This window comes from Xiphophorus maculatus, chromosome 7, assembly GCF_002775205.1.
Source record: "Xiphophorus maculatus strain JP 163 A chromosome 7, X_maculatus-5.0-male, whole genome shotgun sequence".
In the NCBI taxonomy this organism is placed as follows: domain Eukaryota; kingdom Metazoa; phylum Chordata; class Actinopteri; order Cyprinodontiformes; family Poeciliidae; genus Xiphophorus; species Xiphophorus maculatus.
The window spans coordinates 16857749-16870542 of record NC_036449.1 but is presented as its reverse complement, the minus strand read 5'-3'; the positions used below and the strand labels follow the sequence as shown (position 1 = coordinate 16870542).

The 12794-nt window shown below is 37.7% G+C and overlaps 2 protein-coding genes across 9 annotated transcripts in view; one reads left to right on the top strand and one right to left on the bottom strand.

Annotated features, from left to right (window-relative positions):
- Window positions 1-302: 302 nt before the first annotated feature.
- On the top strand, window positions 303-5684 carry prkra (protein activator of interferon induced protein kinase EIF2AK2). 3 transcript variants are annotated; one of them, XM_005797630.2, is made up of 9 exons: window positions 303-493; window positions 1264-1342; window positions 1834-2009; window positions 2797-2878; window positions 3371-3440; window positions 3980-4097; window positions 4199-4293; window positions 4396-4558; window positions 5127-5684. In XM_005797630.2, the coding sequence occupies exons 2-9, from the start codon at window positions 1299-1301 to the stop codon at window positions 5282-5284; spliced, it is 906 nt and encodes a 301-aa protein (XP_005797687.1). In that variant the 5' UTR covers window positions 303-493; window positions 1264-1298; the 3' UTR covers window positions 5285-5684. The 3 variants fall into 3 exon arrangements, with proteins under 3 accessions (XP_005797687.1, XP_023192277.1, XP_023192276.1); XM_023336509.1 differs by having other exon boundaries at window positions 303-540; XM_023336508.1 differs by having other exon boundaries at window positions 303-597.
- A 1788-nt stretch (window positions 5685-7472) lies between these two features.
- Window positions 7473-12794, bottom strand: part of osbpl6 (oxysterol binding protein like 6) — a 44722-nt gene continuing 39400 nt past the window's right edge. For 3 of the 6 annotated variants that reach the window (XM_023337130.1, XM_023337131.1, XM_023337133.1), the window contains one exon: window positions 7473-10334. In XM_023337130.1, coding sequence (XP_023192898.1) covers window positions 10223-10334 — 112 coding nt within the window. In that variant the 3' untranslated portion in view covers window positions 7473-10222. Of the gene's footprint in view, window positions 10335-10883; window positions 12709-12794 lie in introns of those variants that run through there. The other 3 variants (XM_023337127.1, XM_023337132.1, XM_023337128.1) reach the window with 1 other exon arrangement.

Below are 12794 nucleotides of genomic sequence, written 5' to 3'. Positions count from 1 at the left end.
GGAAACTGAAACCTGGGATTCCCTGAGTTGAGTATTGCATTTGATTGCTGAATTCGTCACCACAAACCAAAAAAAACAAAACAATAAATAGATCTCCGTTCATGCCTGGCATGATTGTAAGGGCCTCATGAACCCTAAGTAAGTTTCAGTGGCACTAGTGGGATTTTCCCAAGGTTTGCTTTCGCATATCTTCCAACAAAATCTGAGTAAATGCGGTTATGCGATTCCAACCAAACCAAGTCTCTACCTGTAGGGGGCGATAGGCATTTTCCAAACCATTTTGTGGTTGTAGTTGACCCGGATGTTGATACGATTTGTATTTTTCTCCTTACCATAAAGAGTCCTTAGTTGTTAGCTTTTATGATCTGGCAGTCTAACTAGTGATGTAAGAAAAATAAACAAATGTCTAAGAAACAGCGGAGGGGTCTTTAGGTTGTAGTTTCTCCTACAACATCGCTGCGCTGGCCCTTTAAGAAAGCCGGGGATGAAAGAGGTAGTCAGAACGCCGCATCTTTCTTCAGTCACAATGCAATTTTAGAGGTTTTAGTATATATTTTTTTCGTTTAATCCCAATTAAATCCGGAAGCGTGCATGCATGTGAGTTACAGTTGTTATTGTACTTTTGAAAATGTCCTAAATCTATTATGTTAAGCTTTTCCCCCCCGCTTTTCATGGAAACCATTTTATTCGCTTTTCTGTGACGTTCTCTACATTCTGGTTGTTGGTCGGGTTGTCCAGGCGCAGGTCACCGAGGAAAATTTAATCAACTTCGTGTGAGGGTATCAATATTTTTCAACAAGCCCTAAAATACCCCTAACTCGGTGCTTTCATCGTCAAACCAATGATTTCCCTCGTCACTCCACCTGGACATCTCTCTGTAAAGATTTCTGTTTCTTTAGCAATGATTTGATCCGTTTCCTAACGATTATTTAGATGCAAAGCGATGATGGCTTTGCATCTAAGAGGAGGAAACTGCTGCAGACGATAAATCTTCCTGCTGATTAAACGGTGGTGGGATTTCAGCTGAACACTTACAGCTTAGCCTGTGAAATTATTACAATATGAGTAGCTGTTCGCTGATGATTTTCAGCAAATGATACAAATACTAGCATTTTTTTTTTCTTGTCAAGTATGGGTTATAATGAGACTTCGCAATCAAGTATTTGGATGTGATAACTTTGTGCAGTGGTCTTAATAATCATAACGTGACATGTCAGATTCAAAAACGTACAGGTAAATCCAATCTGTAATTCTGTCTCACAGTGCTTCTGATAGCAGAACAAGCTTATACCATAAACATGTCTGAACAAGCATATCAGTCACCAGCTACTCCTGACAGAAGGTGAGTGTTTTATTTTTTTTCTCTCTTACTTTTAAACATGAACTTATCTTACAAATTTAAAAGATCTAGGTTCTCAATTCAACATAGTTTCTATGTTCGACTTTTTCCTGCAAAACTGTTTTTTATTACTTTGTGTATAAATCGTGTTTTGGAGAGAGAGATGCATATGTGGCTGTGGCTGTTCCTGATAAGCAGGCAGCAACCAGGCCAACCAGCTGCACCTGCAGAAGGCCTTTCTCTAAAACCCTGCATGAAACAACAGCAAAACTAAATAGGCATAACATTGCCAAATTCCTCTCATGTGTAATAAGAAAATGGCAAAAACCATCACTAAGCAATATAAAAGAGCAGTATTAGGTTTTAACTCCGTTTCAGATCCCAAAACAAGACAACTGAGCTCTGTCGATGACTGCTTCTTCATTATTTTTTTTCCATGCATTTCATTTCTTGTAAAGTCAAAGCCGATGATTTTCTGTTTCCGTGTTGAACAGCCTGAACACACCAGAACCACTGAGGACGGGCTCCTGGAAGACACCCATACAAATCCTGTATGAACATGGAGTCGTTAGTGGTGATCTCCCCGTGTTTGTGATGGAGAATGCAGAAGGAGAGGCTCATCAGCCCAGCTTCGTCTTCAGCGTGACAATAGGAGGCGTTAAATGTACAGGTGTGCAGCAGTAAGCTCTTACAGTGTCTCTCAAATGTACCCGCACAGATTTGTTCATGTTGGGATTTAATGTCATTGACTAACATATAAATAATGTATAATTGTGAGGGAAATAAATGTATGGTTTTTAAGCTGATACTACAATTATACCTTCAGGTTTTCAAAGTTAGGTCTGTACTTTCTATTAGATTTGTTTTTTTAATGAGTCTTTTTTTTCCCAAGTTAATGACGTAACCAAAAATCAAGAACCAGGTCACATACTTTATATCATGTTTCCCTTCTGGTTCTTGGGCATCAAAATGAAGTATTTAAACCCAGTATATCTAAATTAAGATATCATGGATCACAAATTATGCTGTTTAGAATCAGTATTTATTACAGAAGAATCCAGTGTAGTGTTGAAAGTTCTAAATATATATATATATAATTTTTTTTAAAATCTTGAAACTTATAGAACCCTCTACTGTATTGTAAATATTTATCCTAACTTAACCCATAAGGGATTTCGATATATAAAAATAGCTCAATCTAGAAAAGAGATGGACATCCAAACATAGTAGGTGGAATAATAAAATAAAAAAGTCATAGAAGTGAAACTGGACACCAAGTAGAGCTTCTTACATAGAGAAAGAAAAGAAACATTGACACATGCTTTCACTGCAAAGTTTTTTTAAGCCTGTGTTTTGGTCCTTAAGGGTTGAAGTTGACATTATGTGAAACACAGTTTCACATAATGTCAATCTGTTCTATCATTTGTGCAATATAATAAATGTTTCTGCTTTTACAGGTCAGGGATCCAGCAAAAAGACAGCTAAGCAGCAGGCTGCAGAGGCCGCACTGAAAATTTTGAACATTGACTCTGAAAGTGGGTGAGTAGAGCTTGACAAATCATGAACTAATTGATATTTATCTAAAGTATAAAGGGCTTTCCTACTGAAATAAACTTAAGAAAAAAGGGAAATGAAATATACTTACTGGGTCTAGAATGTGGAAAAATAAAAGATTATTCTTAGCAAAATGTTTTGAAGTAAAATAAAGATAAGTATATTTGAATTGTGTTTTTACTGATCATCTACAAACTATTAATCTGAGAACATTATTTTCCATCTATAGACTGTCGGTTTTATCGTTTACAGAAAGTCTCCACACTTAATTTTCAAATCTGGTTTGTAAAACGCTTGAAAATAAATTCATCTCTTACCGCAGTAGATGATTCTTAGACTTAACAATGTTGGTAAAATCAAACCTTCAATTTCCGTACATTTATAAACTCATTAGTAAGATGATTAATAAAACGTGATTCCCTGGGGTGTTAATTTGTCAGACCGATGTCATGATGTCTTCGATGTTGCGTCCAACAGGGCCGTTCCTGGGAGGTCCAACGCTAATGGCATCATAGCAGAACCAAACAACCCCGTGGGCCTGCTGCAGGTGTGCCGCCTTTCTGCTCTTCAAATGTCAGCAGCATGTTTACTTAGCTTCAGGATCTTTAATTGTTCAGTTAAGACATCATGTAGAGCAGTAGCATCATCACGGCCTTCTTTGCTGCCCCGATGAAACTACAAATTAGTCAAACTAAACAAGTGATGCTCCCAGAATATTTTTTTTTCCTGTTCTGACATTTGGAGCTTGGTTAAAGTGTGTAAAAGCATCAATGTTTTTGGTTTCATATATCAGAAAACTCTTTATTTGACCTTTTTATATGGGAAATGCAACAAACAATCAGTACTACAGTCTCTGTAGTCCACATTTACTTTTGCATGAAAAAGCAAAAGTTTAATAAACATAGCATAACTTGGCTTTTTTGCCATTTGTTTGTGAAAAGGTAATCTTATTGTACTCCCTCAATTACTTTTACAAGGATCTCAGATTTCTGCGTGCCACCATGTGTAGGTACTAAGAAGCCGTCCGGCAGACTTATGATCTGAACGTGATATTGAATTAAACATGGATTTTGTTTGTTGTTTCAGGCCCTGGCGTTGCAGAGAAGATGGCGTGTTCCTGAGTACATTATTTTAACAGAGTGCGGGCCGCCACACCGAAAAGAGTTCACAATAATCTGTAGACTGGAGTCGCTCACAGAACAGGGTGTGCTGTTTTTGCTGTTATTTATTTCTATTCCAATTTTACTTGTTTTTTTCTTTCATTTGTTTGATGGGATTCTTCTGAGGCTTAGTTTTACGTTGCAGGAGTTGGAAACACCAAAAAAGCAGCAAAAAAGGAAGCAGCAGAGAAAATGGTGGCGAAGCTTCAGAGTTTATCGGGATCCTCTGAGATCACATGGGTCTGCTATAGTTTTTTATATTATTTATTTTGACTTTTTGCCATACGTTTTTGTTAAAATTGAAAATCAATTTAAACTTTTTTTTGGACTTCATCTTTTTAGACCCCTAATCCGACCGTTTGCTTTGAGAACATCAGAAACTCCACAGCAGAGAAGATCTTTCTACTCAGGAGAAACCCTCTGAGCATTCCCAACACTGACTACATTCAGATGCTGCTAGATCTCTCCAAAGAGCAAGGCTTTGAGGTCACATACTTTGACATAGGTGGGATATCCACATCTAATCTGGTCTATAAGAAAATGTATTTAATTTTCTTCCATCTCTATCCCATTCCCACTGGCTGTTCCAGCCAGAATACAAAAAGTATCATTTCATGTTTTCCTAGATTAAAATGTTTTTTATTCTAGGAGTTCTTGAAGATGGAAAATCTATTTAATTTGAAGAACAGAAAAGATGAAATGCTGTCTCCTTTTTGTATTTGAATCAATCCCTAAAGTAACGGATAATTTTCATTTTATATATATATATATATATATATATATATATATATATATATATATATATATATATATGAGTATGAGGGAAGTATGAGACAATCCCTATTGTCTAAGTGTGTCTAAGTTTCTTTTCTTCCTCTCTTCATCATGTCTTTCCCTCCTTAGTTAAATGCATTGGAGTCTGTTGTTAGGTGTGTCTAAATTTGAAAAAGTTAAAGTATATGAATACTTTTGCATGCCTTTGTGCATACAGTTTGATTCCAGGTAACATCTGATGACTCCTGACAATAGAAGACACATCAGTTCTCCTTTTTAAAAGTGTCGGTGTTTTGCAGATGAGCTGACGGTGAACGGTCAGTACCAGTGCCTGGCAGAGCTGTCCACCTCCCCCGTCACCGTGTGCCATGGCACCGGCATCTCCTGCAGCAACGCCCACAACGACGCAGCGCACAGCGCCCTCCAGTACATGAAGATCATGGCTTCCAGCAAATGAAAATCCCACCTGCAGCACTTGATTCTCTACCTGACACCATCATCTGTACTCGTCTGTGTCACAGAGCAGCTCCACTTGATTTCTGCTGATTTTATTGGAACTGATGAGATGAAAAGATCTAAAACTTTTAGCATAAGCAGGCTTATCATGGTGCTTTTAAGAGGCTTCAGCTATCCAGAATATTTAAGCAAGTGTTAAGTAAGAGCAATGAATTCGCTGTTTAACTTACATTGAACTAATCATGCTTTGTTCATTTAGATTTTACACTGCTGGCTCCGTTCTTTCACTTGATTTACAGTCAGGAGGCAAGTTACTTCAGTTTCCAGTTAGTTTTTTTTTTTTTTTCTCCGAAGAGTTTTTGCGGCGCTAGTGGCTCGTATTTTTTCGACAGTAGGCAGACAGGAAGGAGGGTGAGGAGCAGGGGGAAGACATGCGGCAAAGGTCGTTGGGACCAGGAGTCGAACCCGCGACGTCCGCTTCGAGGACTAAGGCCTCCAAACGTGGGGCGTGCTAACCCCCTGCGCCACCACAGCACGCCCCAGTTTAAAAAAAAAAAAATTTTAATGCCATCACAAAAAAAATTATATATCAGAAGTAATAGTTTGACTGTTAGGAATGTTTCCATTTAAATCCACCCCAGAGCTTTCAATACTACACTGGATTATTATTCAGTTTGTAAACTGTGGATCCAGAAAGTGTTCACAGTGCTTCACTTTTTCTACAGTTTATGTTACAACCCTATTCCATATTGTTTTAATCTCTTTTCTCAAAATCATCCTTCTCCCTTGATCGCTCAGTTTAAAGGGTCAGCCAGCTCCAGGTTGAATCCTTTTTCCATTTACCAATGATGGAGACTAGTGAGCTCATTGTGACCTTCACCAGATCTGAGCCTCAAGACAATTCTTTTGATTTCATTCTTTGCGTTTGACCTCTGACCTGCACTATTAATTGTGGAACCGTATATAGATGCATGTGCCTTTCAAAATCAAGTCCAATCAACTGTACTTACCACAAGGGGACTTCATTTTTGAGCTTCATTGCGAAGGCTGTGAAAACTTACATAAATGGGATTTTTTTCAATACCCTTTTTGTATTTAGCAAATTTACAAAAATTACATTTTTTTTTATATTGTCAAAAAATGGTATATTTATGTGTAGAGATTAATTTAAGACAATTTAGAATGACGTGTGTGAAATGTGAAGCACTGTGAAGACTTTCTGGACGTTCTGTCAGAAATGCTCCCTGGAATGCGGTTTGTTCTTAAAACAACTCCTTTCATACTCTCCCGTGGTGCAGCTAAATGTATAGATGTGATCCTCTTAACAACGCTCCCAACCTGTGTAAGACTGGAGTCTCTGTTTGTTTTGAAACCAGCAAATAAACCCAATCAACTCCTGAATTATGGCTGCTGTCTGCTCACAGTCCGGCTGATGGTTGATGATTGTTGCAGTTATTGCTGGAGATATTTCTCCGAGGAGCTGTCCAACAGGCGGCCTTCAACTTGTTGGTCCGTGCGTCTTCCAGTTCTGGTCCGGTTACATCACAAATGGTCCACAAGTGGATTCAGTTTTGATTTATTTAGCTTAATACCAGTAGTAATGAAGAACGCCCAGTGTACAAAATGATGAGATAATTCTTCACTGACCATAGAGACGGTTTTTGTTTCTAAATTTTATTTAGGCTATGAAAATAAATTTTCATGATAAATTTCTGAGTTTTGTTTTAAAGAGAGACTTCATGGATTTAGTTCAGTAGCCGTACATATTAATTATTTTAAATGTGGTCAAGTGCTGCAGTTGAGACCAGATGGTTGCATACATTAGAAAATAACACAAGGTTTTGTTTTCATTTGTCTCACTGTTTCAAGTTAAATTAGACTAAATGAATCCTTTTTGCTGAGTTAAGATTACTTCAGTTATTTCTGTTTACTAAATGCCACAACGATGACATGCAAAAATACATTTCTCTAATCAGTTTCTTCATGTTCAGAAGTTTACATACACTTTTTTTTAGTTCTTGGAAGAATTGCTTGATGCTGAAATGGGCTATACATGTAAACTTGCCTTGTCTCAATTAGCATTTTTTTTCCCTTTCATCTTGACTGAAAGCATACTGATGTTCAGTTTTGCCCCAAACCCTCATCCACGACTGCAGTTTCTCCAGGATGTAAAAACACACCCACTCCTCTGTTTGTTGTTTGCCATTTTATTAGAACAAGCACTATGCAGCAGCAGTGTACAGTGTCCATGGAAAGATATGTACTTAGTTAAAATTGCACTTTAGAAGGTATCCACTAGGGAGTAGATCTGAATAAAACCAAGCTGACTTTAGTGCTTTGTGATCCGTGTCAGTCCACAAGGAGGATTGGGTCCAAGTTAGAAAATAATAACCTTTCTTTGTAAGGCATCAAAGACATTCATTGGCAAGCGAAAGTTGTCTAGACATGCAGGTGGAGCGATGGATGTAGAAAGCTTCAGGTCATCTTTTATTTTTTTTCTCTCCTGATTCTATGATACAAGAACTACGAGAAGCACTGCTTTGAGCTGCTGGGACTCGATCACTGAAGCCGGTGGGGGAAAGGAGATCAGCTTCAGCGGTGAAGAACGTCTTTAAACCGCCAGCATGATGCAGTCAGAACAAAAATACATTAAATCTAAACTATTCTGTCCAGAGGGGAAGCCTCGGTGTGTGTAATCGTCTGCAGGTAGATGGAAAGTGTGACTTTCTTTAATGGCATACCTTCTTCTTGGCGTGATGTTCCTGTCAGGTGTGTGTGTGTGTGACGCATTGATAAATGCATTAAGGCACAGCAAGTGAAACTGAAGAGATTTAGCGTTGAGATTGTGATCCAGAATTTTTTTCTTCCTTCTTTTAAATAAGAGAATCACATAGATGCAAAGCAGATCTACTTTTTTTGGTTTTTAATCTTCACTCTGGCTTTATATATATTCCTCTCTCACCCTGCAGTCCAGAACTATACGAAGCAGTTCAGATGTAGGATTTGAGTACTCAAATGTGTTAGAGGGTTATTTTAAAAGGATGTTATATTAGTCTGAAGAAGAAAAGAAAAATAGGGAGAGCTATTCAAAACCTTAAAGCTTCTCTGTTTTGCAGTAAATATACAAACTTTATATAACTGTCTTGTTTTCTTTGCAGAAACAAAAGATGTAGCAGTAAGTTTTCTGGGGAATCCGACATAAATCTGGTTAAAAAACTGAAAAAAAAAAGGTAAATGAGCCTGCTGTTCTTTTACATGGCAACCTGTAGGTGTCGCTGCTGCCTCATAATTTATATAGTCTGCTGCCTCAGAGATTTAAAAGCTTTAATAACTCATTAGGATTGGTAATTTGAAATTTCAAAGAAATTAACAAAAAAAAGTGAAAAAATTAGAAATTAAAAGTGATTTGCACGTTAAAAGACGTCACGATCTCTACCACACTTTTGCTTCATCTTTTCTCACAATGACACTACGAAACATTTACACTGTCTCTCAAAATTATTCACACCCCTTACATTTATCTCACATATTTTCGCAGCCACAAAACTTAATGTCTATCTAATGAGACTGTATGTGATAGACCAACACAGTGCGAAGTAGGAGTATAAAGACGCTGTTTACATTTTCTACAAATATCTGAAAAGTGAGGCATGTATTTATATCCAGCCAGCCCCCTTTACTATAAAGCATCCTTATTAGCAGATGAAGTGCACCTGCGTGTAATCTAATATAGATGAAGATAAATTCAGGGCAATCATGGAAGACACCTTCCTAAAGGCAGCAAATGATTTGAGACTGGGGTATTCATGGGTTAAAGTGGCCCTGTCAAAGTCCAGATCTATATCCAAACGAGAATCTGAAGCAAGATTTGAAATATTTCAGTGTCTATACGTACAAAGATGTTTGAGACATATCCCAAAAGACATGCATGGGTTACTGAATAAGAACTTACACATTTTAGATTTTTATTTGCAAAAGCATATGCTTGTTTCCTTTTCCTTCCACTTCACAGCTATGCTCCACTATCATCTAAAATCTCAATAAAACACATTTAGGTTTCGTGGCTGTGACTTGACAAATTGCGAAGGAGTTTGTGAAAATAAATACTCTTGCAGGGCACCATCTGCAGACAGAAAAAACTCATTTCTAATGTATTCTTGCAGCACATTCTGACCCTAAGCAAGTCTTTGAGGTTTCGTGTAATTTAGATGAGTTGATTTTATAGAAAATAATAACTCATGACAATGTTTTAACTATTCACCATCTCTTCTATTTATATTCTAAAGCAACCTACATGTTTTACTCCTGTAAATGTGTTAGTAATGTGACCTCTTTCCACTGTTTCTGTTAATCTAGCATGAGTCGATTCCCCAGAGAAGATTCTGCCACCTAACAGATTCATTAGTATTAAAAAGCAAAAATAAATAAAATTTGCCAATTCAAATAATTCTTTCACACAAGATATTCTTTTTTTTATGTATAAAAATACTTCTTTTTTTTTCTCTACAATATTTGATGATATAGTAAATACGGCTTTATGCCGGTGAAAGCTGCTCTCTAAGCATGCACATATTGGTAGGTATTCAAAATGTCTACTCCATAGACTAGTCTAAGCCAAACTGCTGTCTGGAAACGAAATGGCTTCAACTAAAAGGCGCCTAATACTTTGACTCGTATGGGGGTCTTTTTAAGGCAAGGACAAACTGGGAAAGTCAGAAGAGCTGAGGAGAGATCTACGTAGTAGTGGCGACCCAGCTTCAACAAGCAGGATGAGGATGTTTCCACGGATGGGTGACCATGTAGCAGCCCCTCCACATTCTCAGCTCCGCAGTCCTTCTTGTCCATGCACACAGATGTCGCAGAGTGTTCCTGTCCAACACCCCGCTGTGCATAGGTAAGAGCTTCCTGGTCTGCAGCGTTGGAGGCGGAGCTCCGTGTGCTACCACAGGCTGACAGTGGGCTCCATGTTGATGAAGCCGGGGTTTTTGCGGAGCTCCCAGTACATGTTGTTGGAGACCCACCTCTCCCTGTGGTTGGCATCCACCACTTTTCTGCACAAAAAGGGCAAAATGATGCAGGATTTTTAGCTTCTTTTTTTTTTATAAGAGAATATTTTTCTGATGATTTCCTCATGATTTCTTTTTGTCATATTTATATAAAAGAAGCACTCATTTACATACAAGAGCATAAAAGTGGTATAATTAGAAAAAAGACCAGCTAAACCTTGGATTTACACTCATATACATTAACATTTCATCACTGATTTGCGTCTTTATCATATGTTTCATGCATTACAAAGTTTTTGTGCCTTTTTTAAATAAGGAAGACACGCCTTGTAGTTACCAGGTAACTTTTCTTCTCTTACTGGCAGAATTTCCAAAATGAAACCATCATAAAAATCCTTCAAATAGCTCAGTGGCATCCAAACATTTTTATGTTCCAGTTTGAAGGAACATTAAAAAAAAGGAACATGCACTGTTATTTAGAAAACCAAAGTAATTTGGTTTTCTAAATAAAATGTTTTTGTATTTATTTCTTATTTTTAGCAGATCAATAAACTAAACAAGCAATATTTTAATGAAATGAACATAGAAGTCAAATTTTCTGTCAAAATCATCATAGATCCAAAACATAAAAAGGGTTTCTCTCTTTAACTGTGCATGCACTTAAGGGCCACAAAAAATCATTCCAAGGGCTGCAAATGGGCCCCAAGCTGCACTGAGGAAACTGTTCTCAGCTCAGTTGCAAAGCCACCAAAATATGACTTCCAATTTATGTCCAGTAAAAAGTAGAAACAGCTCAGATTGTTCTTAATGTTCACAGCTCACAGTTCATGTCATTTTAATGGGTGCAGATAGGACTTCAGATCATCAATCAAATTTGAGTATCAAGCAAAGACAGTCTGACTCAATACAAATAGCATTTATTTAACTGACTGATGGCACTTTTTAAATTTCGTTGTTCTTGTGACAATGACAATAAAGATTTATCTTAAGGGGAAAAAAGGAAGCAATTCACGCCCATTTGGTCCTTTGTTTCTAAGTAGATGCCTCCTTATCCTAAAAACTGCTTGTACAACTCTTAGCAGCAATTACTCCCAGCAAGTGTTTGCAATAACTTGCGATCTGAATACCTTTACGCATCAGCGCATGATGATTGTTGCCGTTACAATCACCATGGCAGCCTGAGCTGAAACGTGGGACTCAGCAGGTGAACGTCGGATAACTATCTGCTTCTCTCTCCTGTTTACACACACTTTAATTCAGCTTCAACATCGAGGCAACAAAAAAAAAATCAGATTTTTGTAGAACTCCCACAAGTTTCATCTGCTTATTGTGTTTTTTATTTTAAATTCAATAAACGTACTTCGATCTGCGGTGATGCTTTATAAGAAGAGTGATGGTTCCTCGGTTATGCTTTTACCTAAAATAACAGGTCTTGATCATTTTAGATCATGCATAAAACACTAAAGTCAGAAAATTACACAGCCTCTAAACTCTATTTTACTTTAATTATCTTTCTAATTATTTAATAATGCCTCTTGCCAAATGACTGCAGGAGACAGGCAGCAGCTCCTCCGCAACCCTGCTAGGATAAGCGGGAATAGATGACGATTTAGAATTTTTATGCAAATTTTGAGATGAAAATGATGGTTATGTTGCTAATTTCCTTTATGAACTGAGCTATCACTGCAGGTTCTAGTGGAGCGTGATGAAGCTGAGCTCCCACTAGTTACTGCAGCAACATAACATCAAATATAAGGTTCAGATCACCTATATATCCAACATGAGTCACTGTGAGAAAAGGTTTGGTTACGTTTGCTTTATAAACTGACAAGTTTAGAATCACTGAGATAGAAAATCCTCTTTGCTCAGTGATTCTGTGTTTAGCTGAATCTCCTTGCTGGACAGAAATTAACTGCGTGATTAATCGAACAACAGCTGACAGAAACTTTCTGTACTCCCCTATTTTTTCTATTTATAGATAATACTTTTGGCTGAGGGCTTCTTGGTTTGACTGTACATTTTTGCTGGACAAAAGGAATTGGTGTAGCTACTGTAACGTTCTGAACCCTCCATCTTTCCAGAGAAGGTGCTTCTGGCTCAGAGTTGAGTTGTGTCTCTGAAATATTGAGCCACTGACCAAGCAATTGCTGCCACTACCATTCTCTACTCAACTTGTTTTTGTTTTGTCATAGAAAGGCCTTGATACTATGATACTACTTCTGCAATTAACTCTGTGCACTCGTTATTTTTGTTTCCCATAGAAAACAATCCTGTTGCTTATCTTGTGTTTTTTCTTGTTTCCTCCCTGCCCTCTGAACCCCCTTGTGGTTGCAACAGATGGCTCCTCAAGCCCAGCCTGGTTCTGCTGAAGTTTTTCTTCAGTTGAAATGGCACGGTTTCTCTCCACTGTCGCCACATGCTTAATCAGGAGGAGGGATTGCAGCAAGGTCAACGATTAGATGCAACTAACTGACCTTCTTTAGACTGATACCAGCTGGTGCAACA

Bases quoted from the DNA above. Each gene is read 5' to 3' on its own strand.
- prkra (XM_005797630.2), top strand. From the start codon at position 1,299: ATGTCTGAACAAGCATATCAGTCACCAGCTACTCCTGACAGAAG. The intron at 4,098-4,198 runs GTGTGCTGTTTT...TTTACGTTGCAG, and splicing joins GGAGTCGCTCACAGAACAGG to GAGTTGGAAACACCAAAAAA. The intron at 4,294-4,395 runs GTCTGCTATAGT...TCATCTTTTTAG, and splicing joins GATCCTCTGAGATCACATGG to ACCCCTAATCCGACCGTTTG.